This window comes from Rattus norvegicus, chromosome 1, assembly GCF_036323735.1.
Source record: "Rattus norvegicus strain BN/NHsdMcwi chromosome 1, GRCr8, whole genome shotgun sequence".
Classification (NCBI taxonomy): domain Eukaryota; kingdom Metazoa; phylum Chordata; class Mammalia; order Rodentia; family Muridae; genus Rattus; species Rattus norvegicus.
The window spans coordinates 182,475,103-182,491,463 of NC_086019.1; the positions used below are offsets into that span (position 1 = coordinate 182,475,103).

The 16,361-nt window shown below is 42.5% G+C and overlaps 1 protein-coding gene across 15 annotated transcripts in view; it reads left to right on the forward strand.

The window, feature by feature from the left end:
- Positions 1-468: 468 nt before the first annotated feature.
- Ccp110 (centriolar coiled-coil protein 110) overlaps positions 469-16,361 on the forward strand; it is a 28,665-nt gene continuing 12,772 nt past the window's right edge. For 3 of the 15 annotated variants that reach the window (XM_039082821.2, XM_063267559.1, XM_063267568.1), the window contains exons 1-9: positions 469-1,518; positions 2,898-3,038; positions 4,872-5,026; positions 6,807-6,935; positions 9,936-11,583; positions 14,193-14,320; positions 14,863-15,025; positions 15,568-15,707; positions 16,186-16,302. In XM_039082821.2, the coding sequence (XP_038938749.1) occupies positions 4,886-5,026; positions 6,807-6,935; positions 9,936-11,583; positions 14,193-14,320; positions 14,863-15,025; positions 15,568-15,707; positions 16,186-16,302 (2,466 nt within the window). In that variant the 5' untranslated portion in view covers positions 469-1,518; positions 2,898-3,038; positions 4,872-4,885. Of the gene's footprint in view, positions 1,519-1,668; positions 2,137-2,885; positions 3,039-4,871; positions 5,027-6,806; positions 6,936-9,935; positions 11,584-14,189; positions 14,321-14,862; positions 15,026-15,567; positions 15,708-16,185; positions 16,303-16,361 lie in introns of those variants that run through there. The other 12 variants (XM_039082809.2, XM_063267558.1, XM_039082822.2 and 9 more) reach the window with 9 other exon arrangements.

Consider the following 16,361-nt stretch of genomic DNA (forward strand, 5'->3'; position numbering starts at 1 on the left):
ATCCTTCTTTCACGCCACCCCTTCTTGAGGAACTGCCTCTGTCAAAGCCTTTGCCTGAGAGCTCATTCTCTCTGCATCTCAGTGTCTATTTCACTGGCACAGTGTTAATGGGACAGACCTCTCTTGATTTCCATCATTCCACAGGTCTTCCGTTGCCCATTTTTTTTTGGCATGAGCGTAGCTATGTATAGAGATACATGTGTATACATGTACATATGTATAGGGAGACCAGAGATAGATGTTTGGTGCTTTCTCAGTCAATTTCCACCCTAGTTTTTGAGGCAGGGTCTCTCATTGAAACTGGATCTCACTGATTGGCTAGAATGGCTGGTCTGCGATCTCCAGTGAGTTCCTGTTTCGACTTCCCCAGGCCTGACAATTATAATTTCTAGCCATGACCCCACAGCCTTTTAAAGGGAGTGTTCAGGCTCTGAGCTCAGGTCTTCACGTTTGTTTTTTTTGTTTTTTGTTTTTGTTTTTTTTTTTTTTTGGTTCTTTTTTTCGGAGCTGGGGACCGAACCCAGGGCCTTGCGCTTCCTAGGTAAGCGCTCTACCACTGAGCTAAATCCCCAGCCCCAGGTCTTCACGTTTGTGTGTCGAACACTTTAGTGCCTGAGCATTTCCCCAGACCACACATTCCTCCTATTAGAGATTTTTGTACCAGGTACTATAGAGTTTTCTCAGTTATGCCTCACAACCACTCTTGGTAGACTCTTTAAAACTCCTACTATACATATACAAAAATAAGCACTTGGAGGAAGGTAAAGCTCGGTTATAGATGGAAATGGTGTCAGTAAGTAATTTAGATAAGAACTAACAAAAATATTTGTGGATTTTTTTTCTGTCATCTTGAACCTGTTACCATTTCCTCTGGACAGTCCCTTCAGCTGATCTTCAAATGAGTGCAAATATATTAAAGCTTTGAGTTGGCCCCTCAGGTTTAGCAACATTTTTCATTTATAAAGAAAACATTGGTGAATATTGTACATTTTCCATCGACCAAACAAAACAGGAAGAGACTATCTCTAGACAGACAGACAGACAGACAGACAGACAGACAGACAGACAGACAGACAAAAATACCGGACTACTTCAACGAACACTTTGGTAGCTTTAGGCCCTAAGGAGAATTTCTATTGTAATTTATAGTCAAAGCCCTTAGTTTGCAGTGAAGACTACTCTTCCCAGCGTGCATCTCGGTTGCGTAAAGAACATGTAAGCAATTGCTAATGTGCTGCAGTGCACTTTGGGGACTGTAGTCTATGGAGGCCCAACCGCTTCAACTGCCCGCCAAACAGTCACCGGAAGTACCGGCCCTGAGGGGTGGAGTTGAGCTGGTGGCGGCGACAGCGGTTGCCAGGATCCCGCGTTGCCGCCTGAGGGACCCGTAATATGGCGGGGAGGAGAAGGAGGAGAAGGCGGCGAACCCAGATGCGCTCTGACTGAACCGACTGAGGCCTTTGCTTATTAAGGAGGCTGGTCCACGGGCAGAGAAGCTGATCGGGCGGTGGGTGTCAGGTGTGTGCTAGAGGACTGGGTTCGTCTTTCTACGGGTCCAGTCTGAACTGAGACCCGGGGAGGCGGCATTGGTGTCTCGCGGGACGGAAGGCCGGCGTTCTGGGTCGGGCTTGGCTTCTCTTGGTCACGAGCCCTTGAAGGCACCGGGAATGGGGATGTGGGAGTTGAGTTGAGGGTGGGGTGTGTGTGGAGGGGGCAGTGTGGAGTTGCGGCGGGGAGGACTTCGAGGGGATGCTTGGATGCTGGCTCCGCCCAGTGAAGCATCCTGCGCTGAAGAGTAGGCACAGGGCATGGAGCTTCAGCTTGGTGCGGAGAGAGATGGAGGCGTACCCCAGGGTGTGCACTGGCCATTTCTAAATACTGGTTACCACAACCAAAGGCCCTAGGAGCACTGTTTACTCCACGTTTGCCACTCTGGGACATCGGCAGGAGGATAATGGCGCTAGTTCTCTCAAGCACCCTTGATTCAGTTAGGTGGTTCCCACCCTTTGCTATTTCCTACCCTAAGAGATGGATTTGGATGACAAAGCCCTTGTCCCCTTTCTCATGTTTTCAAGTCGCATTTGAGTCTCAGGAAGAACCAAACATTGTCTCTTTTCTCCAAAAGTTCACACGCAGGTGATGGAAACACCATTATATCCTCCATTTGGAAAGCAGCTCCCACTTCCTTTCTACTTGTCCTACATAGAATAATGCTGATTGCCGTCTGTGCTTTAGCGTGTTGTTTTCTCATAAATCTCGTTGAGACAGAGCCCCACTTTATAGACGGTGGGGCACAGGGATATATTAGCCCACCATGGATGTACAGCTAGTATGTTCCTAAATAACATCTTTCCCCCTTTACAGACTATAGGAAGTTTATGTATTTGTTGAAACTTGTAAGCAGCCAGCTTGGAAGCTGTGTTACCTTGGCGTTTCCTTTCAGTCTTGTTTCTGAGTACTGGTTATGAATGAGCAGACGGGAGCCATGAGGCTATAGGGTTTGCCAAGAGGCTCTCTGGACAAAGGTCACTTGTAATTAGCTTTAAATGGAGTGGAAAAGGCATGCTTGGACCTGCTGAGGCTGGTATGAATGTAAGTGGACCATGGACCAGTAATGCCTGATGCTAAAGTATGGGGCAGTAGGTTTGTAGTTGGGATCACCTTGTCATCAAGGCTCCCTTAAAATAAACTTGGTGTGAGAAACGTAGTGCCCTCTTGCACAATCGTAGAATCCGGACTCTCTTTAATGACTACTTTTGCAACTGAGAGGTCCCTGGTTCTTTGGGAATAGAGCTGTTCTCCAAGTTGCCAGTCTCGGAATTCTCTTCATTCTGCTAGTCTTGCTTTGCATTGCTTGATCTGTTTGCCCTAATTAATTTATTCAGTAATTGTATTAGGCGCCTGCTGTGTGCTGACACCATTCTGTGCCATGGGACTCAGTGAGCAAGACTGAGAAGGACCTGTTCTATGGAGCTTACGCTTCGGTGGGAGAAGACACACAAAACTCACGGCAGTACAGGAGGCCATTTCAGATAGTGGTAAGTACTGTGGAAACTGGGAAATGTCAGAGGGGTATGATAGTGATGCAGGCGGGGGAATTAGGATGGGGTGATTAGAGAGCGCCTCTTTGAGGACAGGACATGTAAGCTGAAACTTAAGGCTAGGAAGATCCAGTCATGCTCTAGACCATCTGGAGCTTTCTCCAGTCTCACATGAGCACCGGAGTTTCAATGTCCAGTTCATTGTCGTGCTGTGCGTTACCTCTGTTGTGGACTTTGCAGTGTCTAGCGGTATGCGTGGCCCGCTCAAGTGAAGCGGATAATTTCCTGCAACAATGAGACCTTTCTCTACGATGCTGTTAGAAGAAAAGTAGAACTAATGAAGGCAGTTTATGGCCTTTTCTCTCCCAGACTTTTGAGTTTCTTTCTTTTTTGTGCACAAGCACAGAAATTATATAACATCATTTTTAATAGTAAATACAAAAGATGTATTTTTTTTCTTTCTTTTCTTTTTGTTTTCGGAGCTGGGGACCGAACCCAGGGCCTTGTGCTTGCTAGGCAAGCGCTCTACCACTGAGCTAAACCCCCAACCCCAAGATGTATTTTTAAAAAGTAGCAGAAATGGATTTATTGAGATTTTTCTTCTCATCTTTTGGCAATTTTGGTTAAGATACTGTGATGTGAGTTGTTACAGTTGTGCCAGAAAGTGTTTTGTTGCTTCTTAGTCTTGTGTTTAAAAAGTGAATGTCAGCTTCAAAACGATCTCAGCTCTGGAGAGAACCAGTTATTTATTTATTTATTTTTTTAAAGATTTATTTATTTTAGTTACATGAGTACTCTGTAGCTATCTTCAGACACATCAGAAGAGGGCATCGGATCCAATTACAGATGGCTGTGAGCCACCATGTGGTTGCTGGGAATTGAACTCAGGACCTCTGGAAGAGCAGTCAGTGCTCTTAACCGCTGAGCCATCTCTCCAGCCCTTTTTTAATTTTTTTTTTTTTTCCGGAGCTGGGGACCGAACCCAGGGCCTTGTGCTTGCTAGTCAAGTGCTCTACCGCTGAGCTAAATCCCCAACCCCCAGAACCAGTTATTTTTTGAAGTTGGATCTTACTGTGCACAAATTGAACAAATATAAGCCACAGAACAGAGAGAAGTTCTGTGGCTCAGCACTGAGGGCTCTTTCTTCATTTCTATCTGTACTTTGGCTTTCCCTTGAAATTTGAATTTATGGATTGTATAACTGTCTTAGAGGCCCAGCAGGCCACCATGTCAGGCCACCATGTCTTATTTCATGTCTGTACAGCTCACCCACATCGTGGGCTTAATTTCCCTCTTCAGTCTTGTTAACTAGTTACTTGCCTTGAATATTTAAGGGATGTTACTGTACTGGACGCTCTCTTCCCACAGTTAACTGGGCCCCTGGCTTGCTATGATTATGATAATGTTCCTTTTGCTATTTTCCCTTGTCTTACAGGAGCAAGGGCTGTACAATGTTATGCAAAACAGGCAATCAGTAAATACTTAGCACATGCTAAAAAGAAGGCTTAGGCTGGCTAATCTTTCTGGTTACCTGGAATTTTCATAATCCCAAAGTTTTCTAGAAATTATGAAATTGCTGGGCTGGTTGTTTGAAGTTGCTTAGTGACCTTTCAGGCTTTCGACTATAAAATAAAGCTAATTAAGAAGATCTCCAGAACTGGGAGATTTTCTGTTTTCACGTCTGCCTAAGTCAGCTGGTATCCACAGCATTAAAACAAAGCCTTCAGATGCAGACAGAAAATTCTTGAAAGTGTTTAAATATTCCAGTACTCTTGGGTAATAACTTGTGTTTTGTCAGCACACTACTAAGAGCAGTTTTCTTTCTCCTAGTGTGTGGTGGGAACATGGAGGAATATGAGAAGTTCTGCGAGAAAGCGCTTGCCCGAGCTCAGGAAGCATCACTGTCCACAGACAGCTTCCTGCCCGCCCAGGCAGAAAGTGTCTCACTCATCCGTTTCCATGGGGTGGCTGTACTTTCTCCACTGGTAAACTTAGTAATTATTTATGAAATATTTCTTCCATTCTTAATCATGTGTACACATGGGTATAGGTGCTGGAAGAGGCTACACGAGTGCTTCAGACCCCCTGGAACTGGAGTAACAGACCACAGAGGAGCTTTGAACTAAGCTTTGGTCCTCTGGAGAGCACTATACTTGAAACTGGAGTCATTTTTCCAGCTCCCTTGTTTGTTTTAAAATAACTTTTAAAATCTAGTGAACAACTAATACAGCTCACTTAAGATCAAATGGAAGATTTATAAGCAACTGATGAGATGCCTGATGTTTTTCATAATTAGAAATACAATAGAAACGAGTTAGCATTTTTTTGCCTACTAGATTTGCAACGGTCTCCTAGGACTTTGTGTTTTCATGTTGTGAGGAAAATGAATGTTTAATGTACTTTTATCAAGAAGGTCTGTTTATTTTTTGGCAAGCTGTTTGGTAGTGTTCATCAAAATTTAAGTGTTTGTAACTCTTGACTCAGCAATTCTATTCAGGAAGAATAGCTTACAAATGTGTTCAAATAAATGTGTGTAAGTTATAGCATCATCACTTAAAGTAGCAAATGATTAGTGGGTGTGCTGCCTTTAATTTTAGCACTTGGGAGGCAGATCTCTGTGAGTTTGAGGCCAGCCTGGTTTACAAAGTGAGTTCCAGGACAGCCAGGGCTGTTACACAGAGAAACCCTGTCTGGAAAACAAAAAAGAAAATATAATAGTAAAAGAGATGAATTACCAACCCAAGTGTCCATTAATAATGGACTTTAGCTATGTCCATTGTACACATTTCATGTACCCATGCAAGTGAATAAGGTAGCTCTATAGTACGAGCATGGAAGGCTGCCCTGCCCTGCCTCACATCACACAGTGAGATTTCAGAGGCAGCTGGGAGTGTGGAACCTCGGCCTGGCTTTCAGTCAGTTTGCCGTTGTCCTGCTGTGCAGAGCTTGTGGTCTGTTTCGTTAACTGTTAGAATGGAATGCAGACAGTGAGTGTCGATAATGCTTAGATTGCTTTTCAGGAATTACACGGATAATGTAAGATGCTTAGGCTCGTGCCTGGGTCATAGGTGGCACTCGGGGTATACACATGTTCACCATTTACAGTTTTTAAAAGAGAGTGGTATTGTTCTGGCAAGGGGTAAGAGAATAGAGGACAGTAGAGAAGATACATTTATCATCATACTCAATTTGATGTTATTTTTTAAGTGTGACTATATTTTAAACCAGAAAGTTAGAGAACTCTTAAATTTATTTTTGTTGTGTAAGCATTAAAAGGTCCACGTTTTCTGCCAGCACATTGTAATGAATGTTGTAGCAGTGTTTGGAAGGTAACACAGTACCACCCATCCCCCACCACTCAGTTCACTCTAAGGTGACATCTTTGGACACATCCTAAAGGATGTAGAGAAGTGACGTGTAGTGATAAAGATAGAAGCTGGAGACTGGGGTGAGGCTCACGTTAACCACTATCAGGTAAAAACTTCAGTAGCAGCAGCTCCTGAAGTCCTTTTGTCTGCCATTTAGTATTTGAGACATGACCTTGATGCAGTTGGCAGTGAGCTAGATTCAGTGATATGCAATGGTCATGTGTGATAGCTCCTGGAATCTTCATAATAGGTTACTTCTGCATGACACTCACTCACATGGAGTCCTCGAACCCCAGACACTGCTCAGATTCTTCATACACGGTTTTGGTTGTTCTGATTAAAAACTGGCCAATTTTATTCTTTTACCATTGAATTGCGTGTTTATGGTGTCTTGCAGCTTACCATTGAGAAGAGAGAGAAAATTCAACAGGAAAAGCAGAAAGCACTTGATGTGCAAACAAGAAAGCAGGCCAATAGGAAGAAAGCCTTACTGACGCGTGTCCAGGAAATTCTTGAAAATGTTCAGGTGTGTCATCAAACTAAACTCTTCTAGATTGAAATGATGATATCAGAAGTAAACACTGATAACAGCTTTGCAGAAAAGCTGGCTACGTGTGCTTATTGTTATGATGTGTTTGAGTATAATTTGTTGGAGAGAATCCATTTGTTTGCTAGTACTGCCCAGTACTTGAATCAGAGAGGGTCCTTAGACAGTAGCACTATACACTGGATATAATTGCTTATTGTCTGCCTCGTGACTACAAACTGAATTCTCAGTGTCAGAGATGATAGAATTGTCCATTGTAGTTAACCCCTGAACTAATCAGACTCAGTTTCTGATGTGAGCCTCATCCCAGCCTCCAGCTTCTACCCTCATCACTACATGTCACTTCTCTACATCCTTTAGGATGTGTCCAAAGATGTCACCTTAGAGTGGACTGAGTGGTGAGGGATGGGTGGTACTGTGTTACCGTCTTCTTATTCTCTGCTAAAGTAAATAACTGCCTTCAAATGTGTGTATGTATGTATGTATGTGTGTATACATGTATGAAAATTTTGTTTTTAGGTGTTGAAAAATGCCATCTAGATTAAACAAAGAGGCTGGACTACATAGGTCTCCAGATTGAAACTGAAATCATTTAAACAACTATATCTATACCTTTTGTAATCATTTTATTTAAATTAATTCAGATTTGTGTAAACAGTTTGTTTATGGTTTGGGTCATTTCATACTAAAAAGAAACACCAATGGTTTAAGTGGGAAAAATAATTTCTGCCATGCATAACACTTGTGCTTTTTTGTAATTTGAAGGGCTTGTAGTTTGCCTGTGTGACTCCTGCTGTGTGGCTATGGGTAGTAAGCCTTAGGGTATTTGTAGTAACTGCTGCCTTCATTTACCTGTAGGGTCTTATGTAGTGTGGGTGTAGATTTTAATTTGCACATTTTAACTAATGTCTATATTGGTTAATACACCGTAGTTTATTGACTTACTGGTTACTACAACAAAAATGGCAGTGTTCTGGATCTAGTCCATGGAGAGGATCAAATTGCTATTAGCAGAGTCTACTAATGAAATTACTCTTGAGTCTCAGAACTTTCTGTTTAGGAAAGCATACATAATTCAGCTATAAGAATTCCTTATATAGACAGGGATTTCATGGACTACAGATATTTAGAGGGCCTCTTTCCTCTATGATATCTTTGACTCAGTTATAGACTTAAGTTTTTAAATTTAGTTTGTCTAACCGAAGGCACATTTTACTTGTGTACTACAAACATAGCTATTGAGTATTAAAGATGTGAATATGTAAGATTCTACAGCAGAATGATCTAGATCGCTTAAGCCTGGGAGCATGTCCATGGACCCTAGGAGTATGCACTCCTTTTGGCTTATTTTCATCCAGAGGTTGTCACCAAGTACACTTGTATTGTTTATGGCACAGTACCTGGAGACCATTATGTGCCTTGGGACTTATATGGTGAAACTCAAGTGCCATATAGTCTAGCAAAACAAAACAAAACAAAGCAAAAGCCTATGAAAACAACCCCTCCAGATGTTTTGTATTCAGGATGTAATGAGCTCTCACTTTTTCCTGCTCGGTCTCTGAGGCACACAGGTATTCTCACCCTACTGTGTCAGCTGCTGACCTACTTGTCTGAAAACATACAGCTTGCTGTCTTAACTGACTCTCACTGCTCTGATTAAAGTTGGCTTTGTAAGCTGAGTTCTAAGTTGAAATTTTCTAATTTTTAGTAACATAAACCACAGGAAGAACTATTGTTTACTCCAGAAATGCCCCGTCTTATGGGGAGGATTGTTTTTAAGTCAGCACATTTTCTTTTTCCAGTTGGTAGACACAGAGGGTTCACAGAAAGATCCTCTGCAAAGTAGAGACAAGGTGGTCGTCTCAGGGAGCTATAGCTCTTCAAAGATTTTTGTTTGTTTGTTTTGATTTGTTTTTGAGTCGGGGTAGCCTTGGTTGCCCTTGAATTTATAGAATTCTAACTGCTGCCTCTGCCTGGAGTTCTGGAATTAAAGGTGTGTCTACTACACCCAGCTAAAACTTTAAAAAGGTCTCAATTTTATACTTTGCTTGTATGTATGTCTGTGCATCGTGTGTGTGTCTGGTGCCTGGGCAGGTCAGAAGAGAGCATTAGGTCTTTAAGAACTGATGTTAAGAAATCGTGCACTGCATTGCATGTGCTGGGAGAATGAAGCTTGGTGCCCTTGTAAGAGCAGCAAGTGTCTTAACTGATGAGCCATCTCCACAGCCCCTCATAGGGAGTTCTCAAGAGGTTCTTAAATAAGCATATGGAAGGCAGGAGTCTTACTGATGTCTTAAACAGGTTGTCTTTGTTTTCTAAGTAACTGTGTAAAACACTTGCTTACTTGGCATTTATTGCACACGTCATTGTTGGGTGATGACTTGTCTTAGGAGTAGTTGCTGGTAGTAAGAGCATATAGCCAGAAGGAAGTTAAAGACATTGTTTCTATCCCAGGATTAAACTGAACTTGGATGAATTGTGTATATGTGTGTGCATTCAAATTTATCTCAGAATAGTTTTCTTTTCCCCTTGAGTAAATAGGCTAGGATAACCCATACATTTCTTCTTGGTGGTTTGATCTCCATGCAGTTAAGGATATAGAAATTGATCTTTGAGTGTATTTTATTTGTCTTTTGTCTTTAGTCCAGGCTGGTCTTGAACTTAAAGCAATCCTGTTTGGGTCTGCTGAGGACCCAGGTGACAGTCATGGAAGATACTTTGTGCTCTCAAATGTCAGAACTAAATCTTCCCTTTCTACTTTATTTTAGAGAATAGTGAAATCATAGGCTCCAGGTGGGGAACACTTTTAATCCCAGTGCTTGGGAGCCAGAGGCAGGGGGATCTCTGAGTTCAAGGCTAATCTGGTGTTCATAGAGAGCTTGTCTTAACAAAACAAACAACTACAGCAACAAAACCCCAAAGACTGTGTTTGTTTTTTTTATAATGAAGAAATACTAATTTTTAAATGTGTTGTTTCAGGTTAGAAAAGCGCCAAATGCCAGTGATTTTGATCAGTGGGCGACAGAAACCATTGCCTCTAATTCAGAAGTCACAGGCTTGAGTGTCCCTGTGACAGTTCCAAGTGACTTGCTGAGCCCCACTGAACACTGTACTTCAGGAAAGCTGGGAAAGACAACTGGACTACTGCCAGTGAATAATGAGGACCAACAAAGCCCTGAGAGGATGGGTCTGCCTAAAGACTCAGAGGTGTTTGGTTCTCTGAAGCAGTGTGAGAGTCCAGGAAGCAGGTGGGCAGAAAATGGAGCTGCTCCAAGGCTTTCTTCAGCAAGCTCACAAGAGACTGTCATTTCTGACGATCCCCTCTTAGCAAAGGAAGAACAGGAGCCATCATGTTTGGCTGAAGTCACTCCAGATCCCTACATAATAAGCCTTCAGAATCTAATGAAGAGGTCAAAGGAATATGTGGAAAGAGAGCAATCTAGCTGGAGTCTGAGAAGTAGTTTAAAGAAAAGTGTTCATGAAACTCATTCAGACAAAGAAAACGATGCTGCTAAGGCCAGTGACTGTGTAAAGGAGAAGGCTCCACCCATGCCCGTAGGCCGGCACTGTGGCTCTGCCATCCCTGACAAACCAAGCCTTAATAAGTCCAATGTACTCCTCCAAGGTGCCTCTCAAGCAAGCAGCCTGGGCACCTCCGTTTTAGCTAGCTTTTTAAAAACAGACCTACCTGTAGGAACTGGTCCTCCCACTGTTCCAGATGCCGAGTCAGATTTTAAAGTTATTCCTACCTTTGTTACTGAAAATAAAGTTAAAAGTCTTATAGGTCCATATGCCAAATTACCTAGTCCAGAGCCAAGTATGAGTCCTACAATGCATCGAAGGCATTCCCGGTCATCATCAGCATGTCAGATCCTTATAAACAACCCAGTAAATGCCTGTGAGCTAAGCCCAAAGGGAAAAGAAGAGGCAGTAGATAGAATCGCTCCAGCTGCTGCTGAAACAAATGAATCTGAAATTGTGCCAAAGCCACCAACTGATTTGACAGGGGTTGGTTCAAGCAAGGTTTCTGCTACCAAAGTCATGTCAGATACCATAAGAGAGATGGTTATGGGTAAGCCAAGTCAGGTGCATCAGGCTTTAGGAAATCAATTAGGCAATAATGTCACTGTTGAGCAGTTTGCTATGGAAGGTCCCTTCATACCTGATGGCAGGGGAATGCAGAAAGTAGATGGTACTTGTATAGCTGTGCCCAAGTTGCATGAACTGCAACCCACCAGTCAGTGTGTGTCAAGTCAAACCTTGGAAGATGCATGTGGACTCAAGGCAGCCAGTGTGCTAGCAAAAAACTCCTGCAATGTACAGATGGAACTGAATAAATCTTACGATGTGAAACGCCCATCTCCCTTACTTATGCAAACCCAGAATTCTAGACAGCAGATGGACACACCTCCAGTGCCCCGCGGAAATGAACAGTTTGTAGATAACAGTTTTGAAAAAGTTAAGCGGAGACTTGATTTAGATGTTGATAGTTTACAAAAAGAAAATTGTCCGCATATTCTGACAGCTGGATCAGCTGAGCAGGAAAGGGAACGTCCGCCAGAAAGAAGATACCCTAAGGGATCTGTCTATGGTAACAAGAATAAGATGCTAGAAACTAGCCCTAAAGGTAAGAAAACTTAGAAGTGATTGTGAAATAATTGTCCTCTGTGTGTCAGGGCACTTAATTTTACTGATTGTACTAGAAGCATTGCATATGCTTACTGCCCTTTGTTAGGGTTTTGATTTTGTTTTTTCCAGACAGGGTTTCTCTGTGTAGTCCTGGCTGTCTTGAAACTCACTCTGTAGAGCAGGCTGCCTTTGAAGTCACAGAGATCCATTTGCCTCTTGATCCCTAATGCTGGGATTAAAAGTGTATGCCCATACAACCGCCCACCCTTTAGGATTTCTTTTTCTTTTTTTTATCTTCAGAGATTTATTTATTTTATATATGTGAGTGTAGCTTCTTCAGACACACCAGAAGGGGGCATCGGATCCCATTTCAGATGGTTGTGACTGACCATGTGGTTGCTGGGAATTAAACTCAGGACCTCTGGAAGGGCAGTCAGTGCTCTAAACCACTCAGTCATCTCTCCAGCCTGTTAAGATTTCTTAAATCGAGTGATGAGGCTTTCATAGGCCACTCTGTAGAAAATAGTGCTGATTTCACGGAGGCTTCTCACATGAAGCATGCTTTTAATCTAGTGTGTTACTGAGGTCTTCTCTGGACCATGGTTTCTGTTGTTTCTGCTGGGCACCTTTTCACGTACTTGTTCCTTTGGTATAGCTTTTCCATCGGACCCTTTAGAGTGCCATAAATGAGGCTCTGGTGGTGACTGGAATAGCTTCTTATTGGTGAACTCAGCTTCATGCTTCTGTCTTACGTCCTCTCATTACTACATGTCTGTCTGTCTCTGTTGTTGATTTTGTTGTCATAGTTTGTAATTATGTGGAAGATATAAATTGAGTAAATTAAGCTCTTCGATTTAGGACAAAAATAAGTTTAGTACAGAATACTTAAAATCTCCTTTATCAACAAACAAACAAAAAATAAGCTAGGCAGTGGTAGAGCACGCTTTTAATCCCAACACTTGGGAGGCAGAGACATGTAGCTCTCTTGAGTTCAAAGGCAGCTTGGTCTACAGAGCAAGTTCTAGAACAGCCAGGGCTACAGAGAGAACCCTGTCTCAAAACAAGCAAGCAAGCAAATAAAAATTACCTTTATAAGAACCTTAATAAAACTACTCAGTAGGTAGGTGAGGTAACATAGTCATTCAATCCCAGCACTTGCGAGGGAGAGGCAAGTGAAACCAACCCTGGTCTACTTAGCCTGCTAAGGCTACATAGTGAGACCCTGTTCCAAAACAAAATTATACCCCCCACCCCACCCCCCAAAAAAAGCCATAACCAGTTGGTACCTGTGGAATCACCTTGCATCTTCCAAGTACAGACCCATGCGTGGGTGAAGTGAATGTCAAAGAACATGAAGCCAAGCCAGATGGTAGTGTTTGAGTGAATGTACAGGATGTGGCTCGTCATGCATGCTGGGTCGCTCGCTGTGAGAGTGAGTAAGGAGGTGGTGGCACAGTGCAGTTGCAGCTGCCCATAGCTCCCTGTGCCTCTTCACTTAGAGAGTTCTTTGTTAGTCAAATGGACACTTACTCAATGGCACTGTTGAACTGAGAGGCTGTAGTTCAAAGATGTTTTAGATGTTTTACTTCCCTTCCGTATAAAAATGCATTTGAACACTTGCAACTTGTTGTTGAGAATAAAAGATGTTTAAGAACAAAGAACAGGAAGACTATACTAGTAAGATATTAACATATAATGCTCACTAAATCAGTGATTACAGACAAGCATGGTGGGACATATCTTTAATTCCAGAACTCAGATCTCTGAGTTCGAGGCCAGCCTGGTCTACATAGCAAGTTCCAAGCCAGCCAAGAACTTACATGGTAAGATTTTGTCTTTAAAAAAAAAAAAGAGATATACTACACATGTGTAATGCTTGGTATTTCAACATTTTGAAAATTTCTCTACTTTCTATTAAATTAGCTTGTATAATCATGACTTTTTATTTGTAACTAAAATCTGGAGTTTTAAAGTCTCAAATTAAGAAAGGTCGATAACCATCAAAATCACTTTTTCTTAAAACCCACAGATGTTCTGTAACATACCCAAGCAAAAGAAAAGCAGAGATCTGGGAGAAGGACAGTCAAAAGTAAATCCTGGTGTAATGTGTTGAGAACCATGTCTCAATATTTATTTGTATGTATGTATATCTGCATGAGTTTATGTGCACCACATTCGTATAGTTCCTGAGAAGGTTATAGCGCATCCAGTTCCCTGGGACTGGAATTATAGGTGGTTGTCGGCCACCTGATGTGGGTGCTGAGAACCAAATCCAAGTCCTCTGCCAAAGCAGCACGTGTTCCTAACCTCTGCTCTCTAGCCCTGAGGCGCGCATCTTAAAGCGAGTCAGACTTTAGAGACTCTTGAGCTGTGTGTATTGGCTCCAGGAGGTCTGCTGAATGAGTGGGAAGGTTGATCTTACCAAGTAGCATGAAGGAGGTGGAGAGGCCAGTGGCAATGGTTTACCTGGGGAACTGGCTATGTCTGGCTTGTGGTATGTGAGGAGTACCCTCTGGTCAGAACCATAGCTCAACTCGATGGCAGAAAAATGAACTGTTAGGCTTTCAATGAGTTTTCTCAATTTAAGCACACGTTTCTTTTCAGAAGGCCAGGAACTACTGAAAAGCAAGATGTTAGCTTTTGAAGAAATGCGGAAGAGACTAGAGGAACAGCATGTTCAGCAGTTATCACTCCTCATAGCTGAGCAGGAGAGGGAGCAGGAACAACTTCAAAAGGTAAGGGGGATACTAGGGTAGGGTGACTAGCAGTCAGGTTAGTCAGAGTGTGATCTGGGCCATGTGCCTATACTGACAGCTTCCCTCTGTGTATCTTATTTCGAGGTGGTCATTGAGCTTGATGTGTAGATGATATTTTGTTGTCAGAATGTGAAGTCTAACATTTGGGCCCTTACAAGCTAAAAGCCTCTGAGTAATTTGTGAAAGGGTACCTTATTGAATCCTTATTTCAGAGTCCATAACTTTTTAAAGGTATTTTAAAAAGAGATGCTGATATACATTTTCAAGAACAATATCATAAAGATATTTGTTTTATGATTATTATAGTCACATTCCATTTTAAATTCAACTTAAAAATAAAAAACACTAACATTTTAAAAAGTGAAATCGGCTGAACAGGCTGTCATACTTTTGAGGGAGGGAAACTTGACATAAATGTAATGTACTCTGCATTGCACACACTTTCAGGCTAAGCCTGCAGTGAGATTGTTTCAGATACCATTAAAGGATCGCGCATGCTATGATACGTGGTCAATTTGCAGGAAATAGAAGAGCAGGAGAAGATGCTGAAAGAGAAGGCAGTGACAACGGATGTCTCTGGCTTGAACAGTGCGCTGGAGCTGGAGTGGAGAAAAAGAAGCGACCCGGCTTTCCTAGAAACCATGCTGTCCCAAGTGGACTCGCTTCAGACTTCAAACAACTCCGGTAGATTTTTAAGAATTGTTTTCCTCTTGAAAGTTATTGTGCAGTAAGCTATTTTAATTATATTTTCCTTCTAGTAATTTAATGCCCATCCTACCCCTGTTTGCCTGCTGCTTAGTAGCCGTGAAAAATGGCATGACATCGGATCTAAGTTCACAGAGCAGGTGTCCACGAGGAGACTCACCATAACAAGAGCAGGCAGTTGGGCCCGGAGCCCGGCCGCCCATTCATGGAGCAGGTGACATGCTCAAGTGAGAACACTTGGTATCTCCTGAGTGGTTTGGAATTACCTCTCATTCCCCGGCAGCAGTCAGATCTTTTCACAGCTTCAATTATCCTGAGATTCTGTTTTCTTGAAAAGCTCCATCTGGCACAGACGCTGACGGCCCATGGATATTTTATGTCTGCATTTGGCTTAGTTTCTGAGATGGCCGTTATTCATTGAGTGTCACAAATGTTTATTACAGCACTTTGCATACTCTGATGATGTGACATTCAGTCTGAGGCCACAGATCACTGGACTAGTCTGTACTGTGTTCCTCTAGGCTTCCTAAGTTCTGCCCTGCAATATAGCTTTGGCTCTGCAAGTGAAGTACCGCTCTACCTCAGGGGATCACTGACCAGTGGCGTGACCAAACTCTCAGTAACAAGGCCTTTTGGACGGGCCCAACCTAAATGGTCTCAGGTGGGGTTCCTCGATATCTGTGTCAGGCTTTCTTTCATTGTTTATTTATTGGGGTGGGGGCTTGCATGTCACATCATAAGCACAGAGGGTAGCTTGTGGGAGTCAGTTCTCGCTGTCCACCATGTGGGTCCTAGGGCCTGGTGGCTGGGGATTTTACCTACCGGGATTTCATCAGACCAGTGTATCTTTTTAAAGAGCTACGTTTTAGGTTGTATACTGAACATGAGTTTACTATTTTTGGTATAGATGAAACTCCATGAGCAAGTGTCTAGGAAAGAATGTTAGCTGGCGGTGACAGATTAAAAGTCACAAGTATGGTGCTAGGATTCTTTTTTTTTTTTTTTTTTTTTCTTTTTTTTTCGGGGCTGGGGATTGAACCCAGGACCTTGCGCTTCCTAGGCAAGCGCTCTACCACTGAGCCAAATCCCCAACCCCAGGTGCTAGGATTCTTAAAGCATTGTTTTTAATTTCTTTCTAGGTTTTTAGTCCAGAAATACAAGCAAAATTTAATAAAATAACTGCTGTGGCAAAAGGGTTTCTCACTCGTAAACTTATGCAAACAGACAAACTGAAGCAGCTTCGACAAACCGTAAAAGTAAGGTTACTGAAATTCCTTGTTTTTTCACTTCATTTCAGTCTTCTGACAGCTGAACT